The following is a 15,886-nucleotide window of genomic DNA, read 5'->3' on the forward strand; positions in this document are numbered from 1 at the left end:
AAGTACCCACCCAAAATTTGATAGTTGACTCCCGAAAGGCTATTAGAAGTGAACCGAAGTGAATGAAATTGTGCACAGAAAAATTCAGACGTAAAATGAGGATACGTGTTTCGTATTTTCCTGGAGGAAGCGGTTGGGTGGAACATGGACCCATCCAAACCTTTGATCACGAAAAGTCAAAAGTGCTAGTAACATTATGTCAGGTGTGTGTAAAGTAAATGAAGGATTGCATCAAAATTTTTGTATGGATAATACCCAAAAAATAATGGAATATGGTTTTTTTCTTTCTGCAGGAAAACGGTTTTAGTGGCAAAAGAACCCCTCTAAATTTTGAAAGTTGACTCCCGAAAATTAAGAAGAAGTGAAAAGAAGTAAATGAAATTGTGCACAGATATTGTAGACAAAAACTGAGGAAATACAGGTTTCGTATTCTCCTGGAGAAAACGGTTGGGTGGGGCACGGACCCCACCAAACCTTTGATTACGAAATATCAAAAGTACTAGTAACAGTATGTCAGATGTGTGTAAAGGACGTGAAGAATTGCAACGAAACTTTTTGTATGGACAATACGCAAAAAATAAAGGAATACGGAAATTTTTACTTTCTGCTGAAAAACTTTTCTAGGGGCAAAAGAACCCACCGTAAAATTTTGGAAGTTGACTCACGAAAGGTAACAAGAAGTGAACCGAAGTGAATGAAATTTTGCAGATATTGTAGACATAAAATGAGGGAATACGGATTCCGTATTTTCCTGGAAAAAGGAGTTGGGTGGAACAAGCACCTCTCCAAACATTTGATCACAAAATATCAAAAGTGCTAGTAACAGTATGTCAGATGTATGTAAAAGACATGAAATGTATGTAAAAGACATAGAATGTATGTATGTAAAGAATTGCAACGAAACTTTTTGTATGGACAATGCGCAAAAAAAGTTATACGCATTGGATTAATTTTTGCGATAAAAACGTTTTTAAGGGCCAAAAGCCCCCACCCAAAATTTTCAAATTTGACGCCCGAAAGGCAATAAGAAATCAACCGAAGTGATTGAAATTCAGACTTAAAATGAGTATACGGGTTTCGTATTTTCTTGGAGAAAAGTGTTGTGTGAGGCACGGACCCTTTCGAACTTTGATTACGAAATATTTAAAGTGCTAGTAACAGTATGTCATATGTGTATAAAGGACGTGAAGAATTGCAACGAAACTTTGTGTATAAACAACAGGCAAAAAGTAAACGAATAGTTTTTTTGTTTTCGAGGAAAAAAGTTTTAGGGGGCATAAACCTCCGTATAAAATTATGGAATTTGACTCCGAAAGGCAAGAACAATTTCGTAATTTCCTAAAAAAAAACTGTTGAGTGGACGGAGGCGTTGAGTGGCGGGAGGAGTGGACCGAAGCGAATGAAATTGTATGTAGATTTTGGATATGTAAAATATGGTCTTCCGTGTTCACAACTTTCGTGTCTCCATCCGATTTCTTCAAATTTGGCAAATCAACTACAAGCACAAACTGTATAGGGTATTTTATAGTATTTCAGGACGCATCTTTATGTCTTACAATGTTTTTGCGCATAAACAAAAACACGTATCGATTTATTTCCAGTTTGCTGTTGATCTGCCAAATTTGAAGCAAAACGGAGAGGGACACTTGAGAAACACGAAAGGCCTTATTTTACATAGGATCTATATAATACCTACACACAATTTGTTTTGCTTGGGTCCACTCCTTCCTGTGTTATTACGGTAATATTTAATTTCTTGGATGGGGCCTAGGCCCCAACACTGTTTCTCCGCAAAATTAAAACACGTTTCATTTAATTTTTGCAAATTGTCCCTATACGAAGATTTGTTGGAATTCTCCCTATTCTTTAGGAACTTCTGACGTATGCTTATTTGCACGTTTGATATTCCGTAATCAACGGTTTACAAGGTCCATGCTTTATTCAACCGCTTTTTAACCAGGAAAATACGAAACCCAATTATATCTTTTTACATCTACAATATCTGTGCACAATGCCATTCATTCATTCGTTCAAGCGGTTTTAGGGGACAAAAGCTCCCAACCAAAATTTTGAAAGTTGAGGCCCAAAAGGCGAGAGGAATTGAACCGAAGTGAATGAAATTGTACACACATAGTGTAGACATAACATGAGGGTATACGGTTTTCTTATTTTCCTGAAAAAAGAAAACCATTTAGGTTGGACACAGATACCTCCAAAACTTTGATCGTGAAATATCAAAATTGCTAATAACAGTATGTTAGAAGTGTTTGAATGACATGAAGAATTGGAATTACACAGCGTGTGGAGACAACACGCAGAAAATAAACAAATACGGGTTTTCTTTTATTTTCTTCGGAAAAATGGTTTTAGGGGGCAAAAGCCCCACCCAAAATTTTGAAATTTGAGACCAAAAGGCAAGAAGAAATGCACCGAATTGAATGAAATTGTGCACAGATATTGTAGACGTAAAATGAGATAACTGGTTTTCGTATTTCCTGGGAAAAACGGTTGAGTGAGGCACGGACCTTCTAAACCGTTGATTACGAAATATCAAAAGTGCAAATAAGCGAACGTCAGAAGTTCCTAAGGAATATGGAGAATTGCAACGAAACTTCGTAAAGGAACTATTCGCGAAACAATAAATGAAACATGTTCTAATTATTGCGAAAAAACAGTGTTGGGGCCTAGGCCCCATCCGAAAAAAGGAAATATTACCGTAATACCGCAGGAAGGAGTGGACAAAAGCAAATCAAATTGTGTATACATATAACATAGACCCTATGTAAAGGCCTTTCGTGTTACACAAGTGTCCCTCTCCGTTTTGCTTCAAATCTCTCAGATCAACAGAAACTCGAAATAAATAGACGTGTGTTTTTGTTTATGCGCAGAAACGTTGCAAGGGTTAAAGATGCCTCCTGAAATACTATAAAATACGCTATACTGTTTGCGCTTGTAGTTGATTTGCCAAATTTGAAGAAATCGGATGAAGACACGAAACTTGTGAAAGACGGAAGGCCATATCTTACATATCCAATATCTACATACAATTTCATTCGCATCGGTCCACTTCGCCCGCCACTTAACGTCTCGGTCCACTCAACAGTTTTTTTCTTTCAAGAAAATACGAAACACGTATACCCTCATATTTTTCTTGCCTTTCGGGGTCAAATTCCAAAATTTTGGACGAAGGTTTATGCCTTCAAAAACCGTTTTCCACCGCAAATAAAAAACCTATTCGTTTATTTTTTGCGTGTTGTCCATACACAAAGTTATGTTGCAATTCTTAATGTCCTTTACACTCATCTGACATATTGTTACTAGCATTTTTGATATTTCGTGATCAAAGATTTGGAACGGTCCGTGTCCCACCCAAGATTTTTTTCCAGAAAAATACAAAACTCGTATTCCCTCATTTTATGTCTATAATATCTGTGGAAAATTCCATTGACTTCCGTTCACTTGTTCTTGCCTTTCCGGATTCAAATTTAAATTTTAGGGTGAGTTCTTTTGCCCCATAAAACTGTCTTTGCGAAGAACAGAAAGAAACCCGTGTTCCTTTATTTTTTTGCGTATTGTCCATACAAAAAGTTTTCTTGCAATTCTTCATGTTCTTTACATACATCTGACATGCAGTTACTAGGACTTTTCATTTCTCGTGATCAAAGGTTTGGTAGGGTCGGTGTCCCGCCGAACCGTTTTTTCCAGGAAAATACGAAACCCGTATTCCCTCACTTTATGCCTACAGTATCTGCATAATTTCATTCACTTCGGTTCACTTATTTTTACCATTCGGGCGTCAAATTTAAAATTTTTTGTGTGTGGGTTCTTTGGCCCCTAAAATGGTTTTACCGCACAAAATGAAACAACTTTTTTGCTTCCTTTTTTCGTGTAGGCCATACAAAAAGTCACGTTGGAATTCTTCATGTCCTTTATACACATCTGAGATACTGTTACTAGCACTTTTGATATTTCATGGTCAAATGTTTGGAGGTGTCCGTGCCCCAACCAATCCTTTTTTCCAGGAAAATACGAAACTCGGATTCCCTGATTTTATGTCTACAATATCTGTGTACAATTGCACTCACTTCGGTTCACTTGTTTTTGTCTTTCGTGCGTCAGCTTTCAAAATTTTTGAGTGGGAGATTTTTGCCCCTAATACCATTTTATTGCAGAACATAAAAGAACCACTATTCCTTTATTTTTCGCGTATTATCATACAGTACAAAAAGTTGCAATTCTTCATGTCGTTTACAGTCATCTGACATACTGTTACTAGCACTTTTGAAATTTCGCGATCAAAGGTTAGGGGGGGGGGCGTGCCGCACCCCACCCTTTTCCAGGAAAATACCAAACCCGTATTCCCTCATTTTATATCTACATTTCTGTGCACAATTTCATTTACTTCGGTTCACTTCTCTTTGCCTTTCGGGCGGGAACTTTAAAAATTTTTGGTTTGAACTTTTGCCTCCTAAAAGCGTTTTCCAGCACAAAATAAGAATCCCGTATTTGCGTATTGTCGGTACGCAAAGTTCGTTGCAATTCGTCTTGTTCTTTTTACACAAATCTGACATATTGTTACTGGCACCTTTGATATTTCGTAGTCAAAGGTTTGAAAGGGTTAGTGCCCTACCCAACCGTTTTTTTTTTCAGAAAAATAGTTCACTTCGGTTCACTTGTTCTTGCCTTTCCAGGTTTAAATTTCAAAATTTTGTGGTGGGTTCTTTTTCCTAAAACCGTCTTTGCGAAGAAAATAAAGAAACCCGTGTTCCTTTATTTTTTGCATATTGCACATACAAAAAGTTTCGTTGCAATTCTTCATGTCCTTTACACACATCTGACGTAATGTTACTAGCACGTTTGATTTTTCGTGATCAAAGGTTTGGAGGGATCGGTACCCCACCGAACCGTTTTTCCAGAAAAATACGAAACCCCATATTCCGTCATTTTATGTCTACAATATCTGTGCAGAATTTCATTCACTTCGGTTTATTTCTTTTTGCCTTTCGGACGTCAATTTTCAAATTATTTGTTTGGAGCCTTTGACCCTTAATGCCGTTTATTCACAAAACATAGAAAGCCAGCATTCTTTTATTTTTTGTGTATTATCCATACAAAAAGTTTCATTGCATTATTTCATGTCCTTTACACACATCTGACATACTGTTACTAGCATTTTTCATTTTTCGTGATCAAAGGTTTGGAAGGGTCGGTGCCCCACCGAACCGTTTTCCCAGGAAAATACGAAACCCGTATGCCCTCACTTTATGTCTACTATATCTGGGCAAAATTTCACTCACTTCGGTTCACTTCTTCTTACCGTTAGGTCGCCAACTTTCAAAATTTTGGGGTGGATTCTTTTGCCCCGCGAAACTGTTTTACCGCAGAAAAAACTTTTTTCTTTATTTTTTGCGTATAGTCCTACAAAAAGTTTCGTTGCAATTCTTCATGTCCTTTATAAACATCTGAGATACTGTTACTACTAAGTTTGAAATTTCGTGGTCAAATGTTTGGAGGGGTCCGTTCCCCACCCAACCTTTTTTTCCAGGAAAATACGAAACCCGGATCCCTGAGTTTATATCTACAATACCTGTGCAAAGTTTCATTCTCTTCGGTTTACTTCTTCTTGCCTTTTGGGCATCAAGTTTCAAAATTTTGGGCGTGGGCTTTCGCTCCCTAAATCCGTGTTTCTTCAGAAATATAACAAAACCGTATTCCTTTATTTTTGCGTATTGTCTATACAGAAAGTTTTGTGGCAATTCTTCATGTCCTTAGCACACATCTGATATACTGTTACTAGCACTTTTGATAATTCGTGATCAAAGATTTGGAGGAGTCCGTGCCCCACCCAAGAAAATACAAACCCCGTATTCCCTCATTTTACGTCTGCAATATCTGTGCACAATTTCGTTCACTTCGGTTCAGTTGTTCTTGCCTTTCGGGTGTCAACTTGCAAAATTTTGGATGGGGATTTTATATTAAAACTTTACATTATGTAACTTTTTTCTTTTTTATGAGATTCTTTTTTTGGGTGGGGAGGAGAGAAATACTTTCCTCTTATATCTGTTTCTTGTCATTCATCTCGTTTGAACTGCTTAAGTAGGATCATTTTGTAACTTTTGATGTCATCCAACTCCATCACGACAATAAAATTCTCATTTTTAACAATTTGCTTTATTCTCTTATTTGCAGTTTGCCACACTGATATATTTGTTACAAAATTGAGGTTTGAAAAAAAAATGAAATGAAATCTTTGAGTTTTACGTCCCACGGTTATGCCGGTTAGGCTAAAGGAGACGGTGATTATGAGAGATGAGTGAAATGGTGGAATGAAGAAAGTGGGAGGAAACGGGAGAACCCCGAGAAAACCCACGAGCACGGTGTTTGTCCACCACAAAGTTCACTTGGCGGGGGCTGGGATCGAACCCGGGACCCCAAGCACCAGATGTGAACGCTCTACCACTGAGCCACCGCGCCCCCCCAAAAATTGAGGTTTGGTCCAACGCCTTTCGATTTTGCAACTATTTCAACCGCCGAGCTTTTCGGGTTGTCTGCTTTCGCAGGAAAATGATAATTGCAGGAGGTAAGGCACTTTTGGAATCGTGTATAGAAGATCTTTGACACTTTTGGCGCCAAGTCGATTTATTTGTTGCGACAGTACGGCGCGCAAAGCGGTGTCAATGTGCTGGTCTATGCTTTGAAGTCTCATTCAGGCAGTTCTTGTCGAGTTGTTTGAATGTTTGGTTTGTGCTTGTACAAGTGTGTGTGTTTATTATTACGAATTGGTGTTATTTCGAAGTTATTATTGTTGTGGAGGTGTTTCGGTGTTTTTTTGTGTGTGCACTGTGCATGTGAAACCGTATTAGAACCGAAATGGAGCGAAAAAAGCTTGCTAACAAGACAATCTCATAGCTGTCCTATATTTGAGTTGACTAAAACACTAAGTGAAAAAAGTTTACCAACTTATGGAGATGTGTTAATCTCGTGTTTTGAAGAATCATATAAACCATCTGTAGCTTCTGCGTCGGAAAAAAAGTTTTTTCTCCACAGTGTCTGAAGCTGTTGCTACACAAATTGAACTATTATACAAGAAGGCATCTATTCCAACTGTGTCACATACGCGAGTTGTTCAAACGATAAAATCTTACCACGATAAATACCACGCACTAGAAAATCTTACAATCGTGATATAGGGAAAGATTCGTTTAGAAATAAAGTCGAAAAGTTCACCATTCATGCAAACAGTAAACTATTTGATATATCTTCCTGCAAATGCGATACGATGTTAAAGTGCTCTTGTAACAGAAGATAAAGCCTTTGCATATGCCCAATTGTGATGAACTGTAATTGCAAGAAGGAAAATAAGATCCCCGTTATTGAACGAAAATTTTTTCATGATCAAAGAACGCAAAGACTTTGTTCCATCGGTAACTTCGACTGGAAGGAAACTACAAGAATTAGGAAGAAGGAAGAGAGAAAGGAACACGAAGCTGCAATTGCTACTGTTCAAGATCAAGAGGATACTACGTCTTCTGAGATTTGTTTGGACGAAGAGAATACGGAGATAGTGAAATATAACAGTGAAGAAAGTATGCAGGCAGAATATTCCCCAGCACAACAGCAGATGCGATTGAAACTGACTGCTACAGCCTTAGCAAGTGATCGATTCGGTTTATCGGACAGAGCGACCGCAGTAGTTGCTACTAGTGTCCTACAAGACGTTGGTTTAATTACAGAATGCGACAAGTCCTTGGTTACAGATAAAAGTAAAATTAGACGAGAAAAGGAGCAAATTAGAAGCGCATTACAAAATAGAGATCGAATGCCCTAAAGCTATATACTTTGATGGTAGGATGAAACCCTGGTACAAGAAAAGATAAGCAATAAAATGTATCGCAGAATAAGAAAAGAAGATCATATATCCGTATGTATCCTTACTTCAGGAGCCTGATAGTCAATTCATTGGCCATATAACGCCTAGAACTGGATCTGCAAAGGATATATCTAAGAGTATACTTTTTTTTTTTTTTACAGTGGCGTATTTAGGATTTTGTTTCGGGGAAGGCTATACACAATATGGGGAATAAGGGGGAGAATTGCCCACCTGCGTTTCAGAATTAATATTTTAATCAATTGTTTACTAATTCTGTACTAGGAAAAAAACGTGAAACTCGTATGTCGGTGGAGGATCTTACCTCCCAGGCAAATCCGAAATGACGCTCCTACAAACACACGTTGAATATTTGTAATTTCATTTCAGCTTATTAACTGATTTCAATTTAGAAAAAAAATGGAAATATTCAGTTTTATCTGTGTAAGTTTTTACCTGAAAGAAAATGTTGAGATAAGTTGAAGCTGAAATATACTGATTTCAGTTTTAATGGCAAGAATTCTAGACTTGTGAATCTTACATGATATAGTACACACAGTGGCGTATTTACGATTTTGTTTCGGGGAGGGCTTTGCTAAGTTTCGGGGGGGGAAGGGCTTTGCATGAAAATCTGAAAATTGTGCAAGATATTTCATATACTTTACTATAGTAAGTAAGATTTCGGGGGAGGGGGCTTAAGCCCGGAAGCTTCCCCCTAAATACGCCATTGAGTACACACAAAAATTTAACAGTGAATTTAACAATTTATTCTATTCATGGAAGAAAAAGGAAGCATCTTCTTGACGTACCTAATTTCCCGGGCTACCTATTTCCCCTCTCGATTTTCTTTAATTCAAAAATTTACCTCTCTTTATAACTAAACGATGTAAATATTCCTTTGCTACAATAACTAAAGTCCCATTATGTTGATATCCGTGCAAGTTGGTGTGGAACATTAGTTTCGCTTATCAGCTTCTCTTAGTTTTGGTGTTATTGACGACGGCCGACTCAAATCACAACTAGCAATGGTCAAAACTATGATAGGAGAAACGAAAGAAAGTAACAACTAAGAAAAAGAAAAGTAGAATGGACGAAAGATAGAAAAAAGAACGTAGTTGTTATATGGAATGAAATTTGACAAATACAGTATTAGGTCTATTTGTGAACATAGAGCATAGGAAAATTGAAAGTTAATGAAATTCTTAGAAATTTATGAAAAGGATTATTGTTGTAGCCCTACGTGGAATGCGAAAAACGATCAAATTTATTTCGGGGAGGGCTAGAGCCCGATAGCCCTCCCCCTAAATACGCCACTGCTTTTTTATTTAAGTGACAAAGACGTGGACTTAAATGATCTTGTTGCTATCGGCTGTGATGGGACAGTGGTTAATACTGGATGGAAAAGTGGAATTATTCATAATATTGAGGTTAAATTTGGAAGACCACTCCAGTGGTTCATTTGTTTATTACATTTTAATGAGTTACCTTTTAGACATACATTGTAAAAACATACGCACCAGCTTGGTTTGCTATTAAACAAAATTCGTCTGTAAAAGATGGTGCAAAACAAGTGTTTAAACTGATTCAGACATCACGATATCTACGGGAAAGTTTACTAGAAATGATCAATCCTGTAATACAGCGAAACGGTTTTTTTTTTTTTTTTTTTTTTTGCGCACCCTGAAAACCTTATTTTGGCCATGGCGATGGATGAACAGAAACACATAAGAGAATTAGCTTTCAGGAGATTGTTGAAATCGAGGAATCAACCACCATCAGGTAAAAGTGTGAGAAATTTTTTACCACCTGATATCAATTTTGAAGCAACTGACTATACCGGATTGATAGATTGGTCAACGTGTAAACTTTCATCACCAACAATAATGGCCCATGTAACAACAGCGAGTATTTTGTCATTTCTAAAGACAAAAGAACTGCCGGAGTTTGACTACGTAAAATTTCCATGTCACACACAGGTCGTAGAAAGATGTGTTAAACTTGTAACAGAGGCTGCTACAAAAGTGTGTGCCTCCTTAAACAGAGATAGTTTTATTCGGACCACACTTTTGTCACGCTCTATAATGCCAGATTTTAGTAAGAAGTCTGATTTTAAAGTTATGTCCGAAATAAAAAAGAAATAAATCGCAAACTTCTACAATGGTAGGGTGGTTGGGAAGGGTCTGGGTGGAACTCGAAGTGCAGCCACCTCCTCGTGGTGAGTTCTGGATCATTTCTAAGATCAGAAATGAGCGAAGAGCTGCACGCTCAGATCGAAAACATAGAAAATGATTCCTTTCGTAAAATTTTCGATTTTTAAGTTCCAATACACGAGCTGAAGATACTATCCAATTTCTATTTTCTTTTTTTTTTTTTTTTTTTTTGAATATTCCTGCAAAGTTGGGAGAATATAACAGTCCTATTAGGGCTATAACAACATAAACTATTTTATACAGGGTGTTCCAAAAAGTACGATTTTTGACAATTTCACGAGGTTTTGACCATAGAGCAAGAACTGAAGATATTATCCGATGTTGATTTTCTTTTCTTCTGTGTATTGTTACATGCCTACTTGAGAGTTAGCGCTCTATTACAACTATCAGAAGCACCCTGTGTTCTATACAGGGTGTTCCAAAAAAAGGTACGATTTTTGACAATTTGGTAAAACTTTAACCTGGATGCACGAACTGAAGATATTACGCGATTTAAAAAAAATAAACTTACACGTTTCGATAGATAGTCCAACTTTTCCGCACTATTAAAATTCGATTTGAAAGAAATCTTTTTTTCGACTCACCCTAATATATATCTTACCTACAATAATACCCATATTCGTTATCACTTCCGTAGGTTATTGACGGAGGAATTGCGTTAATGAGGAAGGTAATAATTTATTTACTTCACATACAATGAATCGTACCTAAAACGCCATTTTATTTCCTTGCAGGCTGTTGAACGGACTACCAAATACCTACTCTTTCTCCAAGGCGTTAGCAGAGCACATTGTCTATTCATATTCGGAATTAATTCCAGTGGCTATTTTTAGGCCATCTATAAGTAAGTAATGTATGTAATGAAATTTCACTCTTGATTTGAGAATCACAAGACAATCTGGACGATAATTTTCACAATGAGAAAACAAATTTTAAGTCGGAGTATATAATTTTCGGTAGTGATCACTGGCACAAATCCCGGGGGATGAGGGGGACATGTCCCCTCCAATCTTGGAACTGGGGGGCTATCCCTCCAATAATCCGATTTGAAATGTGCTTTTTGGAAAAAATGTGATGATTTTTGTCCGATTACCACAAAGGAAAGTGAGTTGAAATTGATGTCCCCCCAGAATAAGCCTCAAATCTACCCGCCTCCCAATGTTGGAGACAACTCTGCTCCCTGATCCTCCACAGGATTGTTTTTCAACTTCACAAATATTTTGAGCATCGCTTAACAAAAGGAAAAAAAGTCTTACGTATTCCCCCCAATGTTGAAGACAGATCTGGTAGTAATTAAGATAGTGTTGTAAAAAAAAAAACGTTTTTTTCTGTGTTCTTTTATTTAAAAAACCGTTCTTTTTTATGTTTTTTTTTCAAATGTCTGTTTTTTTTTCTGGCAACTATTATTTATTGATTTATGTTGCAGATTATTGAAATAATCAACAGAACTTGAGTTGAAGCCCTCGTAACTTACAAATCATTTGTTTCTTTGTACCTATACGAGCAAAATTGAGTGATTATTCCTTTCGGACCCAGGTCATTTTGGGCGTTTTCCTACATTTTTAGTTTGTGACTTATTGCTCAAAAAACATTTATTCTATTGATATGGTTAAGGCCTTGTTTCCTAGAAAATGGATGTGGCTATTTTTTGGTGTATATCACATGTAATGTTGCCAACGGGTGCACTGAGAAAAAAAGGACTAGGATTTCCGTGTGGATACATCGTATTTACGCGGGTGCGCTCCTTAAGTAATGTAATTTCATGTATAAAAGTACAGCAGGTGGGAACACCATGCCAAGTCTGGAGTTCGGCGTCGAACTAGACTCGCTGTGATTGGATAATTTTATTCACATGATTGATTTCGAGTTAAAAACTATTACTCTCGTAAGGTAGGGTGTCACAGATTTAGAAAGAACCAAGACGGGACACTCGTAGGAAGGTAGTAACAACCTTATATACCTAAGTTACCACCGTCGGAATGGGTATAGCGTTAATTCTAGATTTGAAATGGTGGTAACACAATACAAAATTTTCGCTGGACGGTGGTGTAAATCATACTACTGCTGAAACTTACTTAATGTGGTGACGCGCGTAACCTGGTAAAAACAGCATTTACATGCTGACTGGATTATGCATTTTTCTCCGTGTGGGAAATTATTTAGGGAAATGTAGGGTTGAAATTTTACAAAAAAATCCCTAAATGAATTTCAAAATTTTTTGTATCTAGCACCACTGCTGCCATATGAGTTCAAGTCACATAAAAAATTCTTTGGTGTGTTGACAAGGTAAAGTTAAATTCTGAAGTCGCTGGCTTCCATTCAAAGAGGGAAATAAAAATTCTCTCTCATCATACACATGAAATTTCGACACTTTTTACGCCTCAGAAGTAACAATCAACAGATATGCCAAGGCTACAGCTTCTCTAATTATCCTATTGAAACTTTTTATGATGTATTCTGTAGGCCAAAAACGAAGCTTTAAGGTAGTGGTACTTTTGTTTCAATGTAGCCAGCAAGAGGGAAATAATAGAGGGAAAAGGGAAATTTTCCGAATTTTTCACCTAAAATTGGGAATTAATTGTTTTAAATGAAAACACTGCCAGCAGACAGACGAAAAAAATCTGAAAATAAATCTTGGTACCCCAAGAATATATCCTACGTGTATCATGGCGATATATAACAAATTAAGCATGAAATTTAAAAAAAAATCTCATTCTACCTTAGAAATTCACCATTTTCTTACCATTTACAGAACATGGTTTATTATAAACTTCAACTGTACTTCCCGTAATTATTCTAGTGAAACTTTCTATGGTGCACTGTGTAGGCTAAGGAGGAGGTTTTTAGACACTGGTACGTTTGTCCGAGTGTAGCCAACAAGAGGAAAATAATAGAGACAAAAATGGAAATTTTTCAAAAATTTCACCCTAAAATCTGGAATTAAAATTTTCTGTAGCTGCAACACTGTTATCAGACACACACAAACTATCTTAAAATAAGCTTTGGTATCCCTCTAATATATCCTACAAATATTGTGATGATATCTAATAAAGTAAGCATGTCAATAAAAAATATCTCATTCTACCTAAAAAAATCATAGTTATCTTTCCAAATAGAGAACAAGGTCTACTGTAAACCTAAACTGTACTTCCCCTAATTATCCTATTGAAACTTTCTATAGTGCGTTGTGTAGGGCAAAGATGATGCTTTCAGATACTAGTACGTTTGTTCCGATGTAGCCAACAAGAGGGAAATAAGAGAGACAAAATAGATAATTTTCCCAAAATTTCCCCCTAAACTCTGGAATTAAAATTTTCTGTAGCTGGCATCATTGCTACCAAACAGACCCAAACTATCTTAAATTAAAAATTGGTACACCGCCAATATATCCTACAAGTATCATGGCGATATTTAAGGAACAAACCTTCTAATTACCAAAACTACCGGTATATTACAATAAACAGAAAGATAGGGAAGATAGGGAACCTAAATATGAATTTTTCGTGCCCTCCCTAATTACTCCATCTTAACGAACTGTATCCGTGTTTGTTTAGTAAGGACAAACGTCCGACTGGCGTAAGTTGACGTGCACTCGGACGTATAGGTACGGATAAATAAACTAAAATTTCGAATTTTTGCCCAAATTTTGGAAAATTTTAATTTCCTTTATTGGCAACACTCCGCGCAGACCCGTCCAATTGATGTCAACAATTGTGTATCCATCCGAGGTATCTATCGGGCAAGTCTTAAGGAGGTCTTTCTTCAACGAAGGAAGCTACATAGAAAAATAAGTAAAAGAAATTCGAAATTCGAAAATTCTCGAATTTTTGACTGGGGTAAAATTTGAGAAGGAAATTCGACACCCAGAAGAAAAAGAAATTAATATTATAAACTATGGTCCAGCCATATTTGACAAAAATAATGTCCTAACATCTTAATTAGTGTCCACACAGGAGCGGATTAAAAAAGTGACACACCCGTGTGTGTCACTTTGTCCACCTGCGTCCGAAAGTGTTACGAGTGTACACTCATGTCCAAAATTATTGTCGCATGTCTATAAATATGTAGTTGTAGGAATATATTTTGATAACGAATTCGCCCGGTATTTCTTATAATGTTAATATGTGTATAATCGGCAAAGACATGTATGTGGCAAATTTCATGTCAGAAGAGCAATAAATAAGAACAATAAAACGAAAATAAAACTTTTTTTGTCCATTTGGCAACATTTTGTTTTACTCATTCTAATATCCGTATTTATAATAATTCTTTTCCTGTAAAATTCACCACAAATATACATTTCACGATTATACACATAATATCAGCATTAAAAGTACCCTGTAAAATCATTATCAAATTATATTCTTACAAGAAGGCAATTATAGATATGCGACAATCATTTTGGACGTGAGTGTACATTTGATTACATTTTCTTGACTACTAACTCGTGTTGTTGTAGTAGTTATAGTCTCGGCTAATAATAATAATAATAATAATAATAATAATAATAATAATAATAATAATAATAATAATAATAATAATAATAATGAAAACAATAACTTTATAAGGAACATTTTCTCCCCTTTTTACATCTTAGTTCCAAAACTGTTAGTGAGAAATGCAGAGTGTTTCAAAATGAATATCGAGGTTTTAGTCTTCGTAGTACTTATTACATGTTACGTACAATTATAAACAATACATCAAGTAAAAGAACGCCTCAAACAGTTTTTGCTACAAGTGTTCGATGTGAGCTTCATTCGTCACACGGCACACATCTAGTCGATAATCGAGGAAGGTCCATAAATTTTCCGCCATATGGCACAAAACAGGTTCAATTTAGGGTAGTCTGGTTTCATCTGTACCATGTCCTGAGGATTTGCTGACCGCCAGATGCGAACATATGAGTGTTCACATTAGCTCTTAGGTGAAATGTCGATTTTATCACTGAAGACGACACAATCCAGAAAATCTTCATTGTTATGCAGCAATATTTCATTTGCGAAATTGACATGTAAACCGTAGTCTGTAGGCATTCGACCTGTAGCAACTGCAAACGATAAGGACGTAGTTGCAAGCAGCTCCTTAATATTCTTCACACAGACGGTTGCACTGTTACAGATTCAGTCTTTGTTAAAACACAAAAAGCTTCCTGCTCTCTAGTCTCCATCTTTGCTACTTGCTCTTTCTAACGGCAGACAGAGGAAACAATGCATGTGCATGTGTGTGTACAAAACTGTTTGAGTTGCTCTTTCATTTGATAATATTTAAAATTGTAAGTTAATTGTAATAGATACTACGAAGTTTCAAAACCCTAATATTCATTTTGAAACACCCTGCATTGCTTCAAATTGTGTCATCCTATATTCATGTCTTGTATGTACATAAGATACCTACTGGGCTGGCCCTAGGACATTTGCCGCCCAGTGCAATTGCATCATTTGCGGCCTTCCCCTTTCTCCAGAAAGAACAAATCTTAAAACTCACGATTTTAAGTATGCTATTCCAGCATGAACAACGAAGGGGAGGAAGAAAAATACACTCGCACTCAGAAAAGCTTAAATACTACAAATACAATCTCGTTGTGTTTGTTTTTTTTTCTTTAAATAATAATCTATTATGTTAGTGAAGGTAAAGCAAACACACCAAAAAAACATGGTAACCCTTTTTATAGAATTTCATATCGAGCTTCAATCTCAATATATCAATTTGCAATTAAAATACAAGTAGCTTTTTTATCTTTATTTCTTGATTTTACTTCTACATCTGTCATTTTTTAAAAAGAAAACTTGTTTCCACCTTCAGTGATAAG

At 36.4% G+C, this 15,886-nt stretch overlaps 1 protein-coding gene across 1 annotated transcript in view; it reads left to right on the top strand.

The window, feature by feature from the left end:
- The window catches only part of LOC145672623 (fatty acyl-CoA reductase 1-like), a 202,143-nt gene that overhangs the window by 106,980 nt on the left and 79,277 nt on the right, over positions 1-15,886 (top strand). The window contains exon 5 of the mRNA XM_081741783.1: positions 10,812-10,921. Coding sequence (XP_081597909.1) covers positions 10,812-10,921 — 110 coding nt within the window. The remainder of the gene's footprint in view (positions 1-10,811; positions 10,922-15,886) is intronic.

The sequence above is a fragment of the Thermobia domestica genome, chromosome 16, assembly GCF_964235325.1.
Source record: "Thermobia domestica chromosome 16, izTheDome1.hap1.1, whole genome shotgun sequence".
NCBI classification, from domain to species: domain Eukaryota; kingdom Metazoa; phylum Arthropoda; class Insecta; order Zygentoma; family Lepismatidae; genus Thermobia; species Thermobia domestica.